Source organism: Cyanistes caeruleus, chromosome 3 (assembly GCF_971803275.1).
Source record: "Cyanistes caeruleus chromosome 3, bCyaCae1.hap1.1, whole genome shotgun sequence".
In the NCBI taxonomy this organism is placed as follows: domain Eukaryota; kingdom Metazoa; phylum Chordata; class Aves; order Passeriformes; family Paridae; genus Cyanistes; species Cyanistes caeruleus.
In genome coordinates, this window is record NC_141703.1 from 21,585,656 (window position 1) to 21,605,817 (window position 20,162).

General features: G+C 35.5%; 1 protein-coding gene across 3 annotated transcripts in view; it reads left to right on the plus strand.

Annotated features, from left to right (window-relative positions):
- Positions 1–20,162, plus strand: part of PUDP (pseudouridine 5'-phosphatase) — a 72,866-nt gene that overhangs the window by 30,098 nt on the left and 22,606 nt on the right. For all 3 annotated transcript variants that reach the window (XR_015284231.1, XR_015284232.1, XM_086880152.1), the window contains exon 3: positions 14,052–14,281. Coding sequence is in view for 1 of the 3 variants with exons in the window: in XM_086880152.1 (XP_086736278.1) it covers positions 14,052–14,281 (230 nt within the window). In the remaining 2 variants the exon portion in view is untranslated. The remainder of the gene's footprint in view (positions 1–14,051; positions 14,282–20,162) is intronic.

Below are 20,162 nucleotides of genomic sequence, written 5' to 3' on the forward strand. Positions count from 1 at the left end.
AAAAAGCTCAACACAACCTGGCAATGTGTGCTTGCATCCCAGAAAGCCACCTCTGAACAGGGCTGCATCCAAAGAAGCATGGCCAAGGGAGGCGATTCTGTGCTTCTACTCTGTTCTTTTTGAGACCTCCACCTGGAGTGCTGAATCCAGCTGTGTGGCACCCAGCATAAGATGTGCACCTATTGGAAAGAGTTCAGAGGAGGATCATGAAGATGACCAGAGGGATGAAGCATCTGTCCTTGAAGGCTGACTGAGAGAATAGGGGTTGCTCAGGCTGGAAAAGACTCAAGAGGGTCAGCACCTTTCAGTATCTCATATGAAATCTGGACAAGGACTTTTTACAAGGGCATGTAGTGACAGGACAAGGAGGGAATGGCTTCAAACTGAAAAGAAGTAGGTTTAGGTTAGATATTAGGAAGAAATCCTTTTCTGTGAGAGTGGTGAGGCACTGGAAAAGGTTGCCCAGAGAAATTATGAATGTCTCATCCCTTAAAGTGTTGTGTGGGGCCTGGAACAACGTGACCTAGCAAAAGTTGGCCCTGCCCATGGAAGGGGGTTGGAACTGAGTGATCTTCAAGGTCTTTTCCAATGCAAAGCATTCTATGAATTTGTACACAAACTACATAAAGAAAGAATAAATATATTCTAAGTATAGTTCTTCCAACAAATATTTCAGTTCACAGGTCTGAAAATTTGGTGAATAATACAGTGTTCTTTTAATAGGTCTGTAGCCCATGTTGTTTCTTCTTCAGAATATGCTACATCTCAGCTCCAAGACTTAGCTAGTGTTGTTGTATTAGCACAGGCTACATGGTGTAGACAAGCTCCAAAAGTATGGTAGTGAAAGAGAAATAAACCATACATGTACATCAGGGAAGGAAAAGGGAAACAGGATAAAAGAGGTAGCAGATAAACAGATTAGTCAAAAATGATATGAAAATAAAAATAAAGCAAACTATGTTTTTGAATGAATGCAAGCAGTTCAAATTAAGTAAATAAGTTTCACCACTCCAACTACCCCTCCCAAGAAAGCATAAGCATGTGTAGATAAAATAAAATATACATAAAGAAGGATCTGGTTGCCCATGAAATATAGTTTTTGTTCTCTGTTAAAAAGAACTTTGTAACACATTTTCATAGTCTATTTTTGCAAACCACCACATTTCTTAACAAAAAGTTTGGGAAGAAAATCTTTCTTTTCACTTTATATTACAGTTGACAATAAATTAAATGTGATTAATAGTACTCATTAGTACATAGTACAAAGGAAAGTGGTCTTTATGGATTACTTAAATAAGGAGAATGAGTATCTTTTCAACAACAAAAATTAACTGGCAACCAAATGATTGTGATTATAAAATAGAGACAAACATAGCACACAGGATTGTAAGTGGATCAGTTACTAAGACTGTATACTTGCCAAAGTATGGGGAGAGGAATAAGACAATCTGTAAAATTTCCTAGATACCTCACTTTTTCTAAAGTATTTTTGTACTATGTCATAGGATACCCAGCAGCACTGGGTAGCACTAAAGTCATTACTTGAATTATAATTATTTGAGGCCAGTGTGAGTAATGGTTGTTGGACTCGATGATCCTTGTTGAACCCTTTCAACTCAGCTTATTCTGTGACTCTGTGAGATGGGTAGTATTTTTATTAAAATAATTAAAGAGTAGAGAAGCTTTTGAATATAGTAAATCATTTTCATATCCATTTTAAATTACCCATTTTCTATTTTGAGTAGTTTTCAGAGTTCACGTGTTTACTTTCTATAAAAACAACAATCAAGAGAATTACACAGAGTAATCATTCTAAGTGTAGCTGAAGTTTTTATCATTTCCATACATGTAGCCTTTAACTTTCTGTAATAATTTAATTTGAACCTCCACTTGAATCTGAAGAATCTATGGAAACTTTGCAATATGACCTGATTTCATTGACTACTTGGTGGTTGCATTTAATTAAGATTAAGAAATATACTGTATTTATGGTGTTCTGTTTGTATGGGGGCACTATTATTATTATTATTATTACTATTATTATTACTTCCTGTCTTGAACTAAAGTAATCCTGCATTATATTGTTTCTTAGATTATTAGATGGCTGACACTGTAATTGCTTTAGTAAGAACAGTGATCATTTCAAAGAACATGAGGTATTACTGTATATGATGGTTCTCTCTTCCAGTTTGCTCAAAATATTCTTCAGTTGGTTAACACTTTAGCTAATTTAGTTGTAAACTATAAAGGATTACTATGTGTGATGGTCGGGGCAGATCTGAAAGCCCTGTGAGCCGTTTGGATTTTGTTTAAGAGTGGGACAATGTGGAAATGTCTGCTATATGTCCTTCCTAGCAGAGAATGTTAGCTTTCAAATAAATTAAGAGCAGCAATACACACACATATTTGCTATTTCTCTATTGCCTATTGATTTTTTGATTTTCTTTATGAGATTGCATTGTGGATAAAATACTATTAATCAGAAGTAAGATGTAATTGGTACCTAAGTGCCACTCAGGGAAGAACTAAGCCGTGGCAAGAGGGGTGTACACGGTGATGTTTGTGAAAGGATATGCTGTGGGAAATAGAAAAGGTAGAAAACTCTCAGAATCAAGAGTTCATCCCTTCATTGTGCAAAAACCCATCAAAATATGGGGGATATATGTCCTGTCCCAGTGGGGAACCAAATTAAAAGTAGGCCTTTAATAGTGACCACGTCAATGCCTGCCATTCTAAAACTGTCATTAAAAACTAATAACCCTGTCTAGATTGATCAATACACTTAATCAGAAAAAAAAAACAAAACTAAGTATCCTTAAAAAATTAGTAAAAGAAAAATTACCAGAAAAAATGACATCATGCCCAAAAATAGTCCCTAGAATTTCCCAGTGTTTGTCATCCACAAGAAACTTCTAACTCCTAGAGATTGCTTCACAACTTAAAGATCAATGAAGAAATTGAAGACATAAGACCTCTACAACCTAGACTTCCTTGTCTGTCAATAATTCCAAAAGACCAGCTCCTTGTCATCATAGATTTAAAAGACTGTTTTTTCAACATTCCACTCCACCCGAAGAATGCACCGAGATTTACCTTTTTAGTTCCAGCTATCAATAGAGGAGAACCACTACAAAGATATCACTAGAAATCCTTACCCCAAAGTATAAAAAATTCTACCACAATCTGCCAATATTTTGTAATACAAATTTATTATACAATTTTGTTATATGTATAATATATATTTCCAACTCGACAGAAACACCACACAATCCCTAATTCTACAGTGTATAGACAACTTACTCATTACAACACCAACACAGACAAAGATAGAACAAACTCGTAATAGTGTTGTTACTGAAATCAAAAATGCTAGAATAGAAATTTCTATGTCAAAAATACAAGAAATCCCACCCTGAAAAAATCAGAGATAAAAGATAACAGAACAGTCAAGCCACAGACAATACAACTCCAGGCCGGTGTCAATACCTTACAAGATTTACAGCAGCTTTTAAGAAAAATTAATTAAGTCAAACCTGTCTTAAAAATTACCAATAAAAAGCTTAGCCCACTCTTTAACTTATTAAGAGGAGACTGTGACATCCAATCTCCCAAAACACCTGAAGAGCAGGCAGCCCTTAAAAAAAATCATAAAAGCTTTCCAAAAGAGACAAGCCCATCGTTGTTCTCCAAAAAAGCCCTTTTTTTCCCGCAGTACTGAAAAAAAAAAAAAAAGCAACTTCCTAGCCTCATCTTCCAATAATATTCTTCTGAAAAAGACCCTTTGTTAGTAATAGAATAAGTTTTTCTTCCTTACAGGTCACCAAAAACAATTTTTACAACTATAGAAATAATAGCAGAGATTGTAATCAAAACCAGAACAAGATTGTTAATCTTAAAAAGATAAGACTTTACAATTATTTATTTACATTTAAAAGAAATTACCTTTATTAGGCATTACAAATTTCAAATAATTTAAAAAATGCATTGTTAAATTTTTCAAGTGTTTGTTCTATTCATTATCCAAGCTACAGATTGTTACAAGTAAAATTAAGTTTTAGGAAAAAACCCATGCTAGGTGATAAACCTTTAAGTAATATTACTCTTTTCACTAATAGATCTAATAAAACACACAAATCAGTAGTAGTATATCTAAACCAAATAACAAAAACATAGAAATCAGATATTCAAACAGTAGAGAGTTCCCCTCAAATTTCCAAACTAGCTGTAGCTTAGGCCTTTCAGCTTTTTCCAGAACCTTTAAGTTTAATTACATATTCTACTTATATAGCCAAAGTAATTAAGAAAATAGAAAGATGAATTTTAAAAGATGTTAGCAATGATACCCTGTATCACTAGCTTTCATGTCTTCATACAATTTTACAGCACAAAATTAAGCAATATTTTCTCACTCATATTAAGGCTCACTCTTCACTTCCAAAATTTCTAGGAAAAGAAAATACAAGAACAGACAAACTAACAGTAGTTGTTTCAAACATCCTACCAATCATTTTTGAACAAACAAAACTAAGTCATGCCTTTTTTCACCAAAATGCACAAACATTTGTGCGAATGTTTCACATTTCTAAAAGTCAGACAAAAGCTATCATTAGTACTTGCCCAAATTGTCAGCTTTTGCAACCTCCTGTCTCTACAAGAGCTGTCAACCTGCAGAGTTTACAAAACCTGCAATTATAGCAAACACTTATCACTATATAACCTTCCTCTGGGAAATTCAAAAATATCCATGTGTCAGTAGACACCTTTTCAGGCGTGGTCTTTATCCACCCAAGAGAAACAGCCAATAATGCCTGTCAACATTTTTTGCAAGCATTGGCTTCACCAAGTATACCCCAAAAAGTAAAAACAAACAGTAACCCTGCATGTACAGCCCAAAAATTAACCACATTTTTAATAGACTAAAGTATTTATCACATTTTTAATATTCCCTACTCTCCCACAAGTCAAGCAATTATTAAAAAGACACATCACACCCTAAAACACATTCTAGACCAACAGAAAAATGAGCTTGAGCAAAGCTTTATATGTTTTTAATTTTTTTAATAGCTCTTTTGAAGAACCTGATCTGCCAATTTTTCGGCATCTTTCAAATAATACACAGGCAAAATTGAAAGAAAATCCTCCCGTTTTAATTAGAAACCCTGAGACAAGACAAATTGAAGGTGTTTTTCGAGTAATAACTTGAGGCAAAGGGTCTGCTTCTGTTTCCACAGGTGCAGGACCTAAGTGGATTTCAGCAAAGAACATCTAACTATACCACATACAAGAATGCATGGACAATTTCAAGAGCAGAGAAACAAGCACGCAGACGTGAGCCGAACAGAGCAACTGTGGGTCACGCCTGACGTTCTTGTTCACCTGTAGAACCTACAAACCTTGATTTTTATCTCAATGGAAAAAATGTAGAAATTGTTGGTTTCATGGAACTCTTTTGGCAAAAGCTTAGTAGCTACTGTGTTACTTAAGGATAGAGGGGTGTATTCCCCATTACATTTGTAAAGGTAAAATTACTCTTTTTTGTTACAATTAGCTTGCCCCCAAACAAATTTGAGAGTTGAAATATATGGAGAAGTCCTTTGCCAAAAAATAACTCATGAAAAGTATAGAGCAAAATTGATTGCTATGCTGGTGCTTGCTAGTTTTATTTACTTCTTGCAGTGTGGATTTGCCCATGGAACAACCAAAAACAAATGTTTGGGTTGCCTTAGCCAAGGCTGCAGGCTCAGACTCCATATGCCTGTCTAATTTGAACCCAGAAGAACCTTTCTCGACCTGTCTAGCTGGTGTGCCAGCAAAAGATTGGCGAGGTGAGGTTGCCAACAGGAGCAATCCTGTGATTGACTGAGACATTTGGACCAAAGAACTTCCCAAAGCAGTATCTGAACCCCAAGAATTAACAATAGGTTTCTGCCTTACATTTTCAGCTAGTGATATGCAAGAGAGTGATCCTCCAAAGTACAATGTTACTCCCCTTTACCTTGCACACAGAAATTGGACTTTTTCATGTATTTATTCAAACACTTAAGATGAGCTTTCCTAGGCTGACCAATATACATGACAACTATCAAAAAGATATTAGTTCATTTGTAGAGATAGGGCTTATAAAGGCATTCCATCATACCTTGAAGGTAGTTCATGTAGCGTTGGAATGCTTACTGTGATAGTACCTAGTGCTAAAGCAGTCGTTAAGAAAAAACACAGGGAAAAAACTTTGCCTATCAATATAAGGAAAATTGTAAGAGTAATTTCAGACCCTAGAACACTGCAAAAAGCCAAGTTTGCTTTTACCCCAGCTTGCTTCAGCTATGGCATTGAAACAATTGGATCGACTCGGGTGTTGGCTGAGTAAACAAACCAATGCCACATCTATTGCAATCAGTGATATGCTGACTGACGTTGGCAGTGTTAGACACGCCACCCTACAAAATAGAGCAGCAATTGATTTTCTTTTACTGGCACAAAGACATGTGCCATTAAAGAATTGTGTTGTATAAACTTGTCTAATCACTCCAAGTCCATCCATAAAAACATACAAAAGCTGAAAGATTCAGCATCTAAAATCAAAAGAGATGATAGATCAAAGTTAGGCAACTAGCTTACAGGATAGAGCTTTGTACCTTAGTTAAGAGAACTTTGCAACATAAGTTCATATGTATTGATTGTTTTAGTAGTGATATTAGTAACAGTGCCTTGTATACTTTAGTTTGTGCAACAGATGATAGACAGATCCATCAAAGAACTTTGTAGTCTAAGAAAAGGTTATAGAAATAAAGTTACAGAGAATTCTCAAAATCTTACAGAGAGATCACGTAATCTTGTACAGTTGTCTGCTGATCCCAAGGTAGTGTATGCAAATGTAGACATAGATAAAAGCTTTGACTCAAAACCTTAGAACTGGCAAGACTTAACAAATCAAAATAGCACTTACTACCAAATTTAACTTACGTCCTTAGAATCAACCAGATCTTTTACAACATTAAAACTGCTGTAGTTTAAAAGCATTTCAAACAAGCAAAAAAGTGCCTTAGACAAGCAAAAAGAAATAAGTAATGAAAAACTTAAAAATTTGTTAATCTAACCTTGTGTGGAAAACTTGTAATGCTGTTTTGCTAGATGAAGAAAAATGCACTGTAGTAGAACTATGTAATGCAAGGTAATGAATAATTGACAAAGCTGTTGAGAAGATTTCTTTGTAGTTGTACCGAGAGGGGGGATTGTGGGAAATAGAAAAGGTACAAAACTCTTAGAAGTTGTGTGAAAGCAAATCTCAGAATAGAAGAATGCAAGAATGAAGATATGCAAAGACAGGAAACAATAAGGCTGTGTTTTTGAGCTGCGTAGAGATAGGCCTTAGAAAATATAGTAAACAAGATAATAGAAAAATGTAAGTTTAATAATGAAGCTTTATCCATTGTTTTTAAGGTATGCCAAGCAGGCATTGTTAGAGGCAAGGCATACATGTAGTTTTAATGATTGGCTTAAGCAAACTCTTACAAGCTTTTAATATTATGCTGTTGGCTAGAAAGTTTTTAAAAAGGCATTGTAACCAAAAAAGTTTGGCTGTTGCTGTTATGGCACGAGCTTTCAACATCTTTCATGTCTCACCTTGTATTGATGAGGCTGATGCTGAATAAAAAGCTCAAGGAGTGCCTACCTGCAGCCCCATCCCGTTATTGATAAAATAAAGATCCAACATATGCCATTGAAAAAGACACTGTTTATTTGTGGCCTTCTCAGTTATGTAGGAGATCTTGTAATGTAATTTTGAGGCTTAATTTTCATAGAATCTACCTTATAAATTCTAGATGTTTAACTTACTATGGTCCTATTTGTAATGTATATTTTTTCTTAAGAGAAGGTGTTGTGAAGTTCATTTTTAAGGGCTTTTTCTTACATAGTTTATGTTCATCTTTTAGGATTGAGACATTAGAGAAGACAGGGGGGCTTTCTGTGTAGGCCTGAGCATTTATGTGACCTTGATCCTGCACTCTGTGCTGACAGTACACAAACCAGCTGTTTTCCTGAAGCTGGAAGACTGTAGGATTTCGGCTGTGTATATAAGACCATCAAACAGTGGATTTTCAGACTAAGGTACTGTCAGAACTTGCTGTGTGATTGTCTGTATGATGATATTATGCCTTCAAATGAATCAACTACAAGCAGAGATATAAACACCAGTGTGGGTGAGTGAGGGTCTGCAGTGACACAGAGTCCCCAGGCAGGTGCAAAGCAGAACCGCTTTATTGCAGAAATCAGGCCTTGTTAAGCAGTTAGCCCATTATCGGCTACATAGTTTTAAATCATAATAAGCATACTTCAACCATACACCACAATGTGAACACACTATGGTTACATAACTTGTTTTTCTGCCCCTAATTGAACTGAGTCACTTTCCCATAGTCCTTTTCTACTTAAACGAAGTAACAGGCCTGAGCCGTGATTTTACAAGGCCTTCCCTTTGTAAGGTTTTACCTATATGCAACACACCAGACATTCAGTTGGTGAACAGAGGAAACTGAAATTAAGGTTCAGTCCTGAAGCAGCACGTATAATTCTCTTCCTTAGCTCATGTTTTCCCAGTTTTGCATGGAGATCACTTTCTTGTTTATTTTGAAAAACATTCTTATGTATTACTGTAACATGTTCATAGACAAAAGTTTGGTTGGAGACTAACATTTGAAAAAAATAGAAGAGCTTTATAGTCTTTCCTTCTTTATATGAAAGCATTTCAATAGAAATAGATCTGAATCTGGACATGCAAAAGTGTTACAAGTTAAGAACAGTGTTTTGTTCAGGGATAGATAAATGCAAGAAAAGGGATGGTACAAAAATTTGAAATGATATAAAATATATCAAAAAGATATGTGCTGTTCACTGTTGTAAACTCTTGTGCATGACACAGAGATCATGTTTGTATAAAGCTGAAACAAAAATGAAATTTCCCTTTGCTTTCCATCAATTTGAGTTTGTTTTTAGGAGTTTCATCTTGTTAATTTTCTCTTCATGATCAATAATGTAATTTGATTATAAAATGTGATAGCTTAAAAGGAATATTATAGAAACGAGTGTTGTAATAGCATGTAAATAATTAGGGATTCTCATTAGATCACTTTAGTGTAACATTATTTGGTTTCCTGAACTCTTGTTGTGTATGTTTGTATTAGTCAATTAGAAGGAGAATGTGACAGTTAGCCCAAGGGTTTTGTAGTTGTGTGTCTTATTTTCAGTTTGTCAGTTGATCCAAAGTATTAATCACCATATCAGCTGAATCTAAAGAGAACAACACTGCATCTGAAGTCTAATGGTGGGATAAAAGTTCGTTTTTCAAAACAAATAATATATGCTTTTCCGCGATTTTTGGAACGAAAGAGCCGATCTCTTTCTTTTAAATGTGTCTGTTGTCTCAGAAGAAATAGGTCCTTCCCTTGGTTTAATTTGTTTTCCTTTTTTTTTCTTCAAGTTGATAACTTCATTGACATTTGTGATTAACTGGGTTTTAAAGATGCTGACATTTAGAGTTGGTCCTCCTTTGCAGCCTCTGTAACAAAACACTGCTTACAATTCTTTTCACCTATTTTTCTATGCAAGTGTCTGGTGCTTAACTGTTGTACTTAGTATATATTAAATTTCTGTGTCAATCTAAAACTTATTTAAAGAGCTAGAATAAAGATACAGTACTTACCTCTTTGATTATCTGAAAACAAGAGTACATTTGGAAATAAATCATAGCAATGTGGGATATTTATTCCTAATTTTTTTATAACTACTTGAAGAATTTATGTTGTTCTGCAGAAGATATTTATTGTCTGTGTGCCATATTTGGAGTGTATTCTTATGCTGGAAAAATAGAGAACCTTTATTGTAGTATAAAACACTTGCTCATGGTGAGAGACTTCTCCAGGGTCAAGCTGTTCAGGTATAAGCAATTTATTATAAGGGTAAAGAGAGGGAGAGACCCATGTCCGCCACCAGCCTCGGCGTACACGTGGTCAGGGAGGGAGAGAGAGTGGAGCAGGGAGAGCAGGAGAAGCGAGGTTAGAGGGGGAGGAAGGAATCAAGAGAGCATGAGGGAGAGCGGGGAGAACAAAAGAGGCTTAGGAGAGAGGGGGAACAAGAGTAGAGTAAGAGGGAACACAAGGGAGTTAAGGGAGTGAGGAGAGTAAGAGAGAGAGAGGGGAGAGAAAGGGGAGAAAAGAGTATGGGGAGAAAATGAGAGTTAAGAGGGTGGGAAGAGTAAGAGAGCGAAGTTCCTGTTACAATATAATCTATGTCTTTCTCTAGTGAATATTCTAATTCCCAGTAACCAATCAGATGAGATGCACACACTAAATAATTTACATATAGCCTGTAGGAACTACTATATTACCATACAGTGTTACATTTCAAACTCTTAAAGCTTTACAAATTCTTCTCTTGCTGCTTGACCTTTGGATTCTCTGTCTGCAGAAGGACATTGTTTCTTCAATCAGGGATTCTTCTTTAGCTGGCAAGGCTATTGTTCTTTAGATATTTATTAACTAGCACTCAGTATCCCATGTCTCAAAGCTAGCTCTCATTTCTACTTCAATTCTAGGCTTCGTATTTTCAGAATCTTTTGCTAAACAATCATATTCATAAGGTTTCCCTGTTTCATCCTCCCCAACAAACCCCTTTAATTTTTATTCTTGCTGTATATGACAATGATTTCAGTAGGAGAGGTGGATGGTAGTCCCCAGGAAGTCTGGCAGAGGGGTCCCTCTGGGATGGATGGGCCCCCATCCCTTACATGGTAGCCATAAGAAAGTTAGAAGTTAGGGAGATCATGGGAATTTTCAGTATACTTCTTCATAGCCACTAAGTTTTGAATTGGTTGGTTTTGATTACCATGTCACTGAAAAATCTTTGTAGCTGTACATGTAATGATACAGTATTTGCCAGGGTATGTTTTGTTGCACTGTATTTGGAACAGTGACCACACTGTGTTAGGCAGAGTGACAACACAGACTGTCTAGCCTTAATTGCAAAAGATTTTTATCTTCGAGATCTTCTTTTATAGACAGTTCTGAGAAGGTCCGAAAAGGTAAAGCTTGCATTGGTCATCAAACCAATACAGCACCATCATTGGACAGTTAGGAACAGCACCCCTTGACCATTTCTTGCGAGTAAACAACAAGGAGACAAACAACACCTACAAAGGTTGTTCTCCTTCTCTAAGGACTGTTAGGATTCCTCTTATGATTTCCAGGGCCAGAGTGAGAAAGCTGTGTACTTGACTTGACTAGCTCAAGCTAGTGCCTGAAGCCTAAAAATCTCTTATTTGACCACTGTCAGTTCCCACAAAGTTTCTTACAGATCCTTAAAAGTAGTTCTTCAATTCCCCTTCTGTTGATGTTTTCTCTAAAAAAACATTAGAAAGATACTAAGGAAGATATTATCTTCTTAATGAAGAATTATATGCTGAATTAGTACAATAATTGTGTCAGTAATTTGATGAGGTGGCAAAGTGTCTAGAGCTAAACTGGTGGTAATTGATGCAAACAAAAATGGATTTTCCTGATCTATAGCTTTTACAGAGGAAAGCAAATCTGGAATGAAAATATTTTTCAGCTGCTACTGTTTTGAGCTTGTCAAGTTATGCTAGCTGTTCTTCCAAGTACAGTTAATTTTTTTTTCTGGGCAGCTGATTTGCGCCCTGCATTTTTTTTTTCTATCTTGCTCTATTCACATGTATGCAAATAATATTTTTTTAAGTGGCATGTTTTCTGAATCATGTAAATATTTTCTCTCTGGAGATATGAGGGACAACTGCATTTTAGCTCCCTTGTTGTGAGGGAAGCCAAAAAGAGAAATCAAACACACATGCATACACATTTACACACTGAAATCAATACATATGCTTGAGGAATACAAGAGAGACCCCTGAAGAAATAACCTTTCTGCAACAATGCTTTTCTGTGGCTGGCTACATCCAAAAGAAATACAGAATAAACATACCCAGTGAGAGATGAACTGAAGCTGTGATGCAGTAGGACTGAAGAAAATTAGCTATTTGAAAAGAGCACAGCTTTAGAGAAAACTAACCATATCATCACAAGGGCATAGGAGATAGGAAGAGTCTTCTTCTTGTGTAATCTTTGGACTGCTTTGTGTTACTACACTTACATATGCTAGCCTTGCTAAACATTAGAGTTTATTAAATTCCTGAGAATGAATGCATTTTATTTTAGGGAAGAGACACTTATACTACTGCTTTACATTAAGGAATCTTAGTGCTTCCGTTAATTTAATGTAGAATTACTTCACATGATTCAGAATGAAGATATAAACTATCTGGTGTAAAAAGCTGGCTTGTATTTAACATTGTATTTCAGTGAGAGGGCATAGGTGCATCATTTGGTAAAAAGTGCACTTGCTTAGTATAACTGCTTAAAGGAGCATGCAAAGGCTTTTAAATGGCTGATGTATTGACCTTAGAGGAGCAGTAGTGCTTGCTATGTCTATCCACCTCAAAATCTAACACTGGAGAAGCACATGTATTTAAAGTTCAAAGGCCATCTTCAATTACAAGTATGGAGCTGGAAATGTCAGTTCTTGATTGTTTGATTAGATTCTGGAGAATAAACGAGAAATCTGTAGAGAGTCATACCTACAAGTCTTATTTCCAGATAGGTAGATTAGTTACCACACCTATTCACCAATCTACACACTTAATTATCAGTAGTACTTACAGCTTCTCAAAGCTGGGCATTTATCAAGTACAAGCCTGTACTTGATAAAAATGTATGGCAGGTAACATGGTTGTTTATAGAATTGAATGGCTGGATCACAAGGGAAATACAAATCACAGATGCTGAGGTGGCAAAGGAGGAGTAGGAATGTTTTAAGGGAGTGGAGACCAGACATGACGACAGTGGAACAGGGGGAAGAGAATAAGATTATTTTTGTATAACCAGGCAGGAAAAATAGGATAATAATTAATGTAGTTGGAAGATGAAAGCAGAATTGTGCTCAAGTTGTTTCAAAGAGACAAAAATTAACTGGAGTCTACTTGAACCTAAACTACCTGAAACTAACATCCTGTGTCCAGTACAGTTGGGATTAATGCCAAACAGCACAGCTGAAATAATTTTACAGGTATGGAGGATTTTCTCTAGTGAATTGATAAAGACCAGACATCCATACTAGTTCTTCATTAGATAATGCTGATTTTTTTTGTCTGGGAAAGGTATCCAGCATTGAGAATGCTTCAGCAAAGGAGCATTAAATCCCCTCAGAGAAGACTCAAAACTTGCACCGAATAACAAAGTATGTTTGTTTCCCTCTTACACAGACTGGTTGTATTTTCACTGTTCACTGCATTAACCTTCCCTAGAAGACTGGATCAGATTGAAGTTTCTACCCATTAGGCTTGAGGTGTTCATTACTCTGGGTTCACAGCATCAATAGATAAAGCTCTGGTATTAACAACTGTGACTGACAGCTGCTCTCTGCCCAGTGTTACTTGCTTTAGTAATTGCAAAAGAGAGAAACTGAGCTCTAACAGGCTGGTTTGAGACAGCTAGATACCTCCTTCAGTAATTAAAACTCTGTAATCCAATGAGAAGAGTATACCCCTTTGATATATACATATATTTTTTTTTATTTTTTTCCCCCAGGAGCATAACTGTATATGAAAGAAAATGTTCTCCCAAACTTGTAGAGTTTCAACTAATAAACTTACATAATGTGGGGACATTGCTTAATGAATTTCTACTGGGTCTCATTTTGTAGTGTTGTTACTCACATTTTTGACATATTTTGGGAAAAGCATTGCTTGATAACAGAAAAAGTATGTATATAACCCACAGAATGTTCTGTGATTTTTGAGTGTAGAATGAATGTTACAGATGAAGCAAGAATTTTCTGTTACACCTTTTCAAATAGTTTTATTGCATTCAGTAAAACAGTATTGTTGAAATATTTCTAAATGCTTTGTAATTTGGTATAAACATTAATACATATACCAACTTACAAGCATATATATAAAAACTAAAATGTATATGTTTGTCTTGCAGGGGTCAGTAAGCTGATCCATCATTTACACAAACACAAGATACCCGTAGCTGTTGCCAGCAGCTCAAGCGAAGAGTCATTTCAGAGAAAAATAACCAGACACAAAGATTTTTTTGGTCTTTTTCATCATATTGTGTTGGGAGATGACCCTGAATTGAAGCGTGGCAAGCCACATCCTGATCCATTTTTACTCTGTGCAGAGAGATTTCACCCTCCTGTACCACCAGAGAAGGTAAGAGGGGGAGGATAGAAATTAAATTTAGGAATTTTCTGTTTGGGCTGTATTTAGATGATTTTTTTTTTTTTAAGGTGATAAAGACTTAGATTCATATAAACATTATAAAAATTAGCAACCTCCATTTTCAAAGATGTTTGTGGTGTTGAAGAGAAAGATTTCCCCCTACTACATCTAGAGTTTATTATGCAGACTGCTCTGATTTGCTACATGGCAGCATGCAGTAATAGGAAAGTGTAATGATTTTCTGCTGTATACATAAATCTGCAAGCTTAACTTCACTATTCAGAATTTGGAAACAATTATTTAAGCATAGGTGAGTTTATTTTTAATACATTCATGCCTGATTTAGCTCTTAAGTGTCAAAACATTAAATATAGTTCTTTGTGAAGCGGACAAATATTTTTCCAAAGCTACATCTTTCCACGAGGAGTCTAAATCTCTGAGATCATAGTTCTCATTTCCGATTCAAACCTATCAGTTTGAGCAATCTTTCTCAAACAGTACATGTGTTTAGTTTTCTTGTCTTTATATAACTTTACAAACTATTCTGAAATAGAAATCTGTAGGGAGAGCATTTCACATAAACTGAGAGTTAGTTAAAATAGTGTCTTCATTTTGATTTTAAATTAAATTGCCTTTTTCCTTAGAATATTTTTCTCACTTCTTCTTTGTCCCAAGTGGAACATAAGTTCTGAAGTTTTGGAGTTAGTTTCATTACTGCAGAAAAATGCATTGCATCCTAATTTTAAGGAAAAAAATTAGGTAGATTAGACTGTAATTACAGTTCTCTCAATAGAATTATTGGGAAGAAAAGTCTACACAAATACATATGGAATGATTAGCTAAGATTCCTCACCTTTCATACTCTGAGTTCTCACCCAGAGACTAAATGGTATTTTCATTGCCTGGGAATACAGAATGAAGTTTGATACACTGTGGTTTATTGTTGAACAGAGTTAACCAAACTTGGTTTCAGTTTTGGTTTGGTTTGGCTTTTCTTCTGTAACAATTTCTCTTGATATTCTGTATGGATGAATCTACTTCATTTGTAAGATTGCATGTTCAGAAACAAATGTACAGAACCAAGGAAATGGAATGTCAGCTGTGTTAATGGCAAATTAAAATATAATTTCATGGGAGGAGCAGAAGGACAGCTTTCCCAAAACTCTTAGTTTATGTGGTTCTACTTCATAAAACCCACAAGGTGGTAATACTTAAAAAGAACAAAAACATTAAAAAACAACCCAAAAGAAAGCAATAAAACCAGTGAACCAGTGACACTGTATAGATACTTGTATCCTTTAGTTGTGTTAGCATTGAAAAAATATATGAAGAAATAGTAGCATCTGTATTACATTTAATATTTTAAACTTTAAAGGTGTATTAGACAATCAGTCACAGATTGTTAATTGTAGTTTTGTACTTTTAATTTTGTTAACTTTTCTTTGAAGAAGGGCATACATGTTTAGATACATATTTTTCCTTTGTAAAAAGTTTACAGCATCAAATTCCCTTAGTGCGGATAATTCAGCTGAACTTTTTTTCTTTTTTGTTTCATCTACAAAAGTCACAAATGTTAAAGTGTGGGAAATTCACACATGCAGAGAATTCTCAAGAGGAAAGAAATCAAAACAGTACATGTGAAACTGTCCAAAACATTTGTAACCAGTTGCAGTGTAATGGTGTCATCTGCAGTGTTTTGTCCAAGCAGCGAAATAATAGAGCTACAGGTTTGAATTTCATGTCAGCAATCATTAGTATGCAATATTGCAGCCAAGGATCAAGAGGTAATGTCCACATAAACAAATAATTGGACTCAAGCAAAGCGGGCTGTTAGCACATCATCATAGGCAGTGCTTAGTCCTATACATCTATGCTATATATTATTTGAATGTTTTCTATTGGATTAGATTTACTGTGATCCCAGGCTGAGATAAGGTTCTTTGGAGCTTATTAAACATTGGATGTTGCTTGATGAGTCTCTGCAGAGAACTCCACTGGAGCTGCCCTCTAGAGCAACCTAGTACATACGAGAACTACCCAGTGAAACAAACTATCAAGAAGAAAGTGAGAATTTTCAAGTTTGCTTCAAAACTTTGTTGCTGCTGTTAGCAAAAATGCAGTGTAGGCCTAGAAAACCAAATCCAGAATTTAGCTGTAGTGTCATACCAGCCAATGGCTATTGCTGTGCAGGCATACTTCTGCAAGTAGACCGGTATTTTAGTGATATATGAATGGGTATGATATCTGCTTTACTGTCATTGAAGGATGCCATAAATATCCATTGTGAAATTTCTTAGATCTTGACTTTTTGATTTGCAGTCTTTGATTAACTAGGAACTTAATAAGCATAATGATAAAATGATAGCACAGGAATTTCCAAAAAGATGCAACCTGCAAATTCAGCTTAGGTCTCCTATCCTGTGCTGTGTGAAGCATCATATGAACTTCCAACAGTAGTAACAATGCACAGTCATGTGATTAATTAAGTAAATCAGTCAGGTAATCAAAATATGATCTGGAAATTAAATACTAGAAATTCTGTATTTTAATGAAATCTATTTTTTAAAAAATATATTTCAAATTCTTCTCTCAAATGCACAGCTGCAACTTGTATGAAAGCCATCTGGAGCTGTACATCTGTAGAAACAATGTGTTCTTGAATATTATAGAAATTTCAGGCACAGTGTTCAAAACACTCTGTTCTTTTTCATACATTTTATTTGGATGATTGAAAAACACTTTTCATACTATTATTTTGCTTTGAATTCTGGTCAGGGAATACTTAAACAAATAGTACATTAATAAATCCAGGGACGCTAATGAGATGCACTCTGAGTGCTAAGAAATCTGGAAGATATTGAAAGACCACTTTCCATAACCTTTGATCTATCATGGTCACTGGGAGAAGTGCTCAAGAGCTGGAGATGGCAGATGTCACTCCTGTGACAGAAGGATAACCCAGGGAACTTCAGGCTTCTCAGCCTCATCTCAATCCCTGGCAAAAGATGATGGAGCAACTATCCTGAAAATCATTTCCAGCCACAGTAAGGAGAAGCATACCATCAGGAATAGTCAGTATGGCTACACCAAGGGAAAGTCATGCTTGACAAACCTGATTAACTTCTTTGATTAAGTGACTGTCCTGGTGGACATGGTGAGATCAGTGGCTGTTGTATACCTGAAATACAGTAGTGCCTTTGACACTCTCACCCATATGATGTGGGTGAGCAGACAAATGCAGTTCAAAATGTGGTTTGAAAACTGGCTGAGTGGCCAGGCCCAGATGATTGTGATCAGGGGTACAAGTCTAGCTGGGTGATAGTGATTAGTGGTGTGTTTTTGGGGGTGAATACTGGATATAGGCCTGTTTAACATCTTTAGTGGTGTGGAGGAATTAAGAGAATTCTCAATAGGATCTTACTAATGCCTATGAATAACTGAAGACAGACTGTAATGAAGGAGACAAACTTTTTTCAGCAGTGCCCGATGACAGAACCAGAGGCAGTGGACACAGACATGCACAGGAGACTGTCTGAGCACAAGGAAACACTTTCTTTTTTCACTGTAAGGATGGCCAAGCACTTCCAAAATTGCCTAGGAGGTTGTGGAGGTACTCAAAATTTTTCTTGACACAGTCCTGTGCAACAGAGGAGGTTGGACCAGATGAGCTCTGGAGGTCCCTTCCAATCTCACTCATCCTGTGATTCAGTGATTAACTTCACAGATTTGATCTGTGAAAAAAAGAACCAAAAAAAAGTATGTTTGCTGAACAGTATTTTTCTGTTCCACTTTAATTTATAGGGCTCACATTACTTAAAATCATGCTTTTAGAATTTAAAATACTAGAATATTCATTTTTTATTTGAAAGAGTTTATAGTAACCAGGCAATTTGTATGTATTTTTATGATTTATACATTTATGTAGTTATATATCAAGTGTAACTTTTCAGTGCTATCTTGGAGAAGTTTTGCTTCATAATAACAAAAATCGTATGCAAGTAAATTTATTTTAAATATGTCTCTGAATTAGAGGATTTCTGTCGTCCGCATGCCAACATTTATACATATTCCAAATACACTTTTGTCATCAAAACCACACTGATTAATTAACTTCCTGCTTAAGGGTGTTGAAGGCTAAAGCATTTCCAGTATTTTGGTTGATTTGCCTATAGCTTTTCTGTAAAATAAAGAACCTTAGTAGTAGTTTGAAAGCAAATAAACCCATTTATATTCACTTTTTAAGCAGAGGGATAGATTGTAGTAATACAAATGGTCATAACTTCTTATGAAGAATCAATCTGTTCTATTTTAAAAGTTCCAAGTGATGTAAATCATTGCCTTAATTTAAAACACTATTTTTTTGCAGTTTTTTCCATTTCTAATTAATTAATTGATCCCATAGTTACAAATAATCTCTGTACCAAATCTAGAGAGAGCTCATTAAAATTTTTTCAGACTGATTAAATGGCATTAGGATTTATGAGTCTCAGTGGACATTTTGACATAGAACAGAGAAGTTCAAAGAAATTTTCTGTGACTTTTTTGCTCTAGAAGATATAAGGAAAGAACAGTAGATTCAGAACTTCATGGCATCCAAGTATTTTGTAATTTTATTCTATATTGTACAAATAAAACAGGATAAGTAAGGCTGATTTAGCACTTAATGTGACCACTGTTATTGTAAGCTTTTGTAAAAAAGGATGCTAAAACCATTTTTTGTATCATCCCCTTAATTTTTTAACTTTTTCTACTTTTTTTCCCCGACTTCTCCATTTTTAGTGTATGCATGAAGTGTGCATATTTTACTCACTATGGTGTTCAGATAAGCAAGTATTTAATTAGTGATGTTGCTGTTATTCATTGTGTATACCTGGAGGTTGAATACATTAGGAGTACTTTATTTCAAGTACAGAAATTACAGACATGAACAGCCATTTTAGCTGGTGCACTGAGCTGTAAATTGGAATCCCTGCTGTTCAAATCAAATGTTTTAGTCACCATAAATCTGTCCCTTTTCCATTTTATGAATAATTGGCTTAAACTCTTTCCTGAATGTTTACAATTCCCAAATATTTAATTTTAGAAATAAAGGCACTGAATGTGAAAACACGGACATTTTTCAGCTTAGTTCAAATATACATCAATGGTTGTTTCAAGCTTGGCTCTAGTCTTTGCATAGGCCTAGTTTACTCATTTTTTCTCATCTGAAACAGCCTTCTAAATAGCTTTTTGTCATATAAACCATTCTGATTTACCTAAGCCCTGCTGTCTTCCTTGGACTCACAGTTCTTACCAGCTGTTCTAGCATATTGTTAGATATTTGTTTTTTTCCAGTGTATATATATATATATATATATATAAATATATATACACACACATCTGTGATGGTAATGCTCAGAGTATAAAGTTTAAACTGGTAGGCTGCTTTCAGGAGGAGAGATGACAAAGAGTTTGTAGATGATAATTGTTTTCAGACAGTGTGGTCTGACAGAGGCAGATACATGCCAGTGGCTGTTAATTATGAAGAGGGATCAGTGTTGCTCCACAGCTCTTTCTGGCTGAAGGTGCATTTTGAGGTAGAAAGCAGAATTTGGTCCTTCTTTTCAGAAGCCACTGGGCTTCCTTGCCTGTGCTGATATGTTACAGTTCATTAATTAATTAGGCATTTGATGGGTTAGAGTCAATAAAGGCCTTGTTTGATTTGTTGATTCCAACTGCAGTGTAGCCATGTGGTTACTAGACTGAATGAAGGTCTGGGATGTATGAGTATTTCTGGGTCTATTTTCTTCTTGTCCCTCATCTGCAAGGTTGTACTCTGTCAGTGTTCCTCTTAGCCTTGCATCCTGTGCTACACAGTGACCAGCTACCAAAC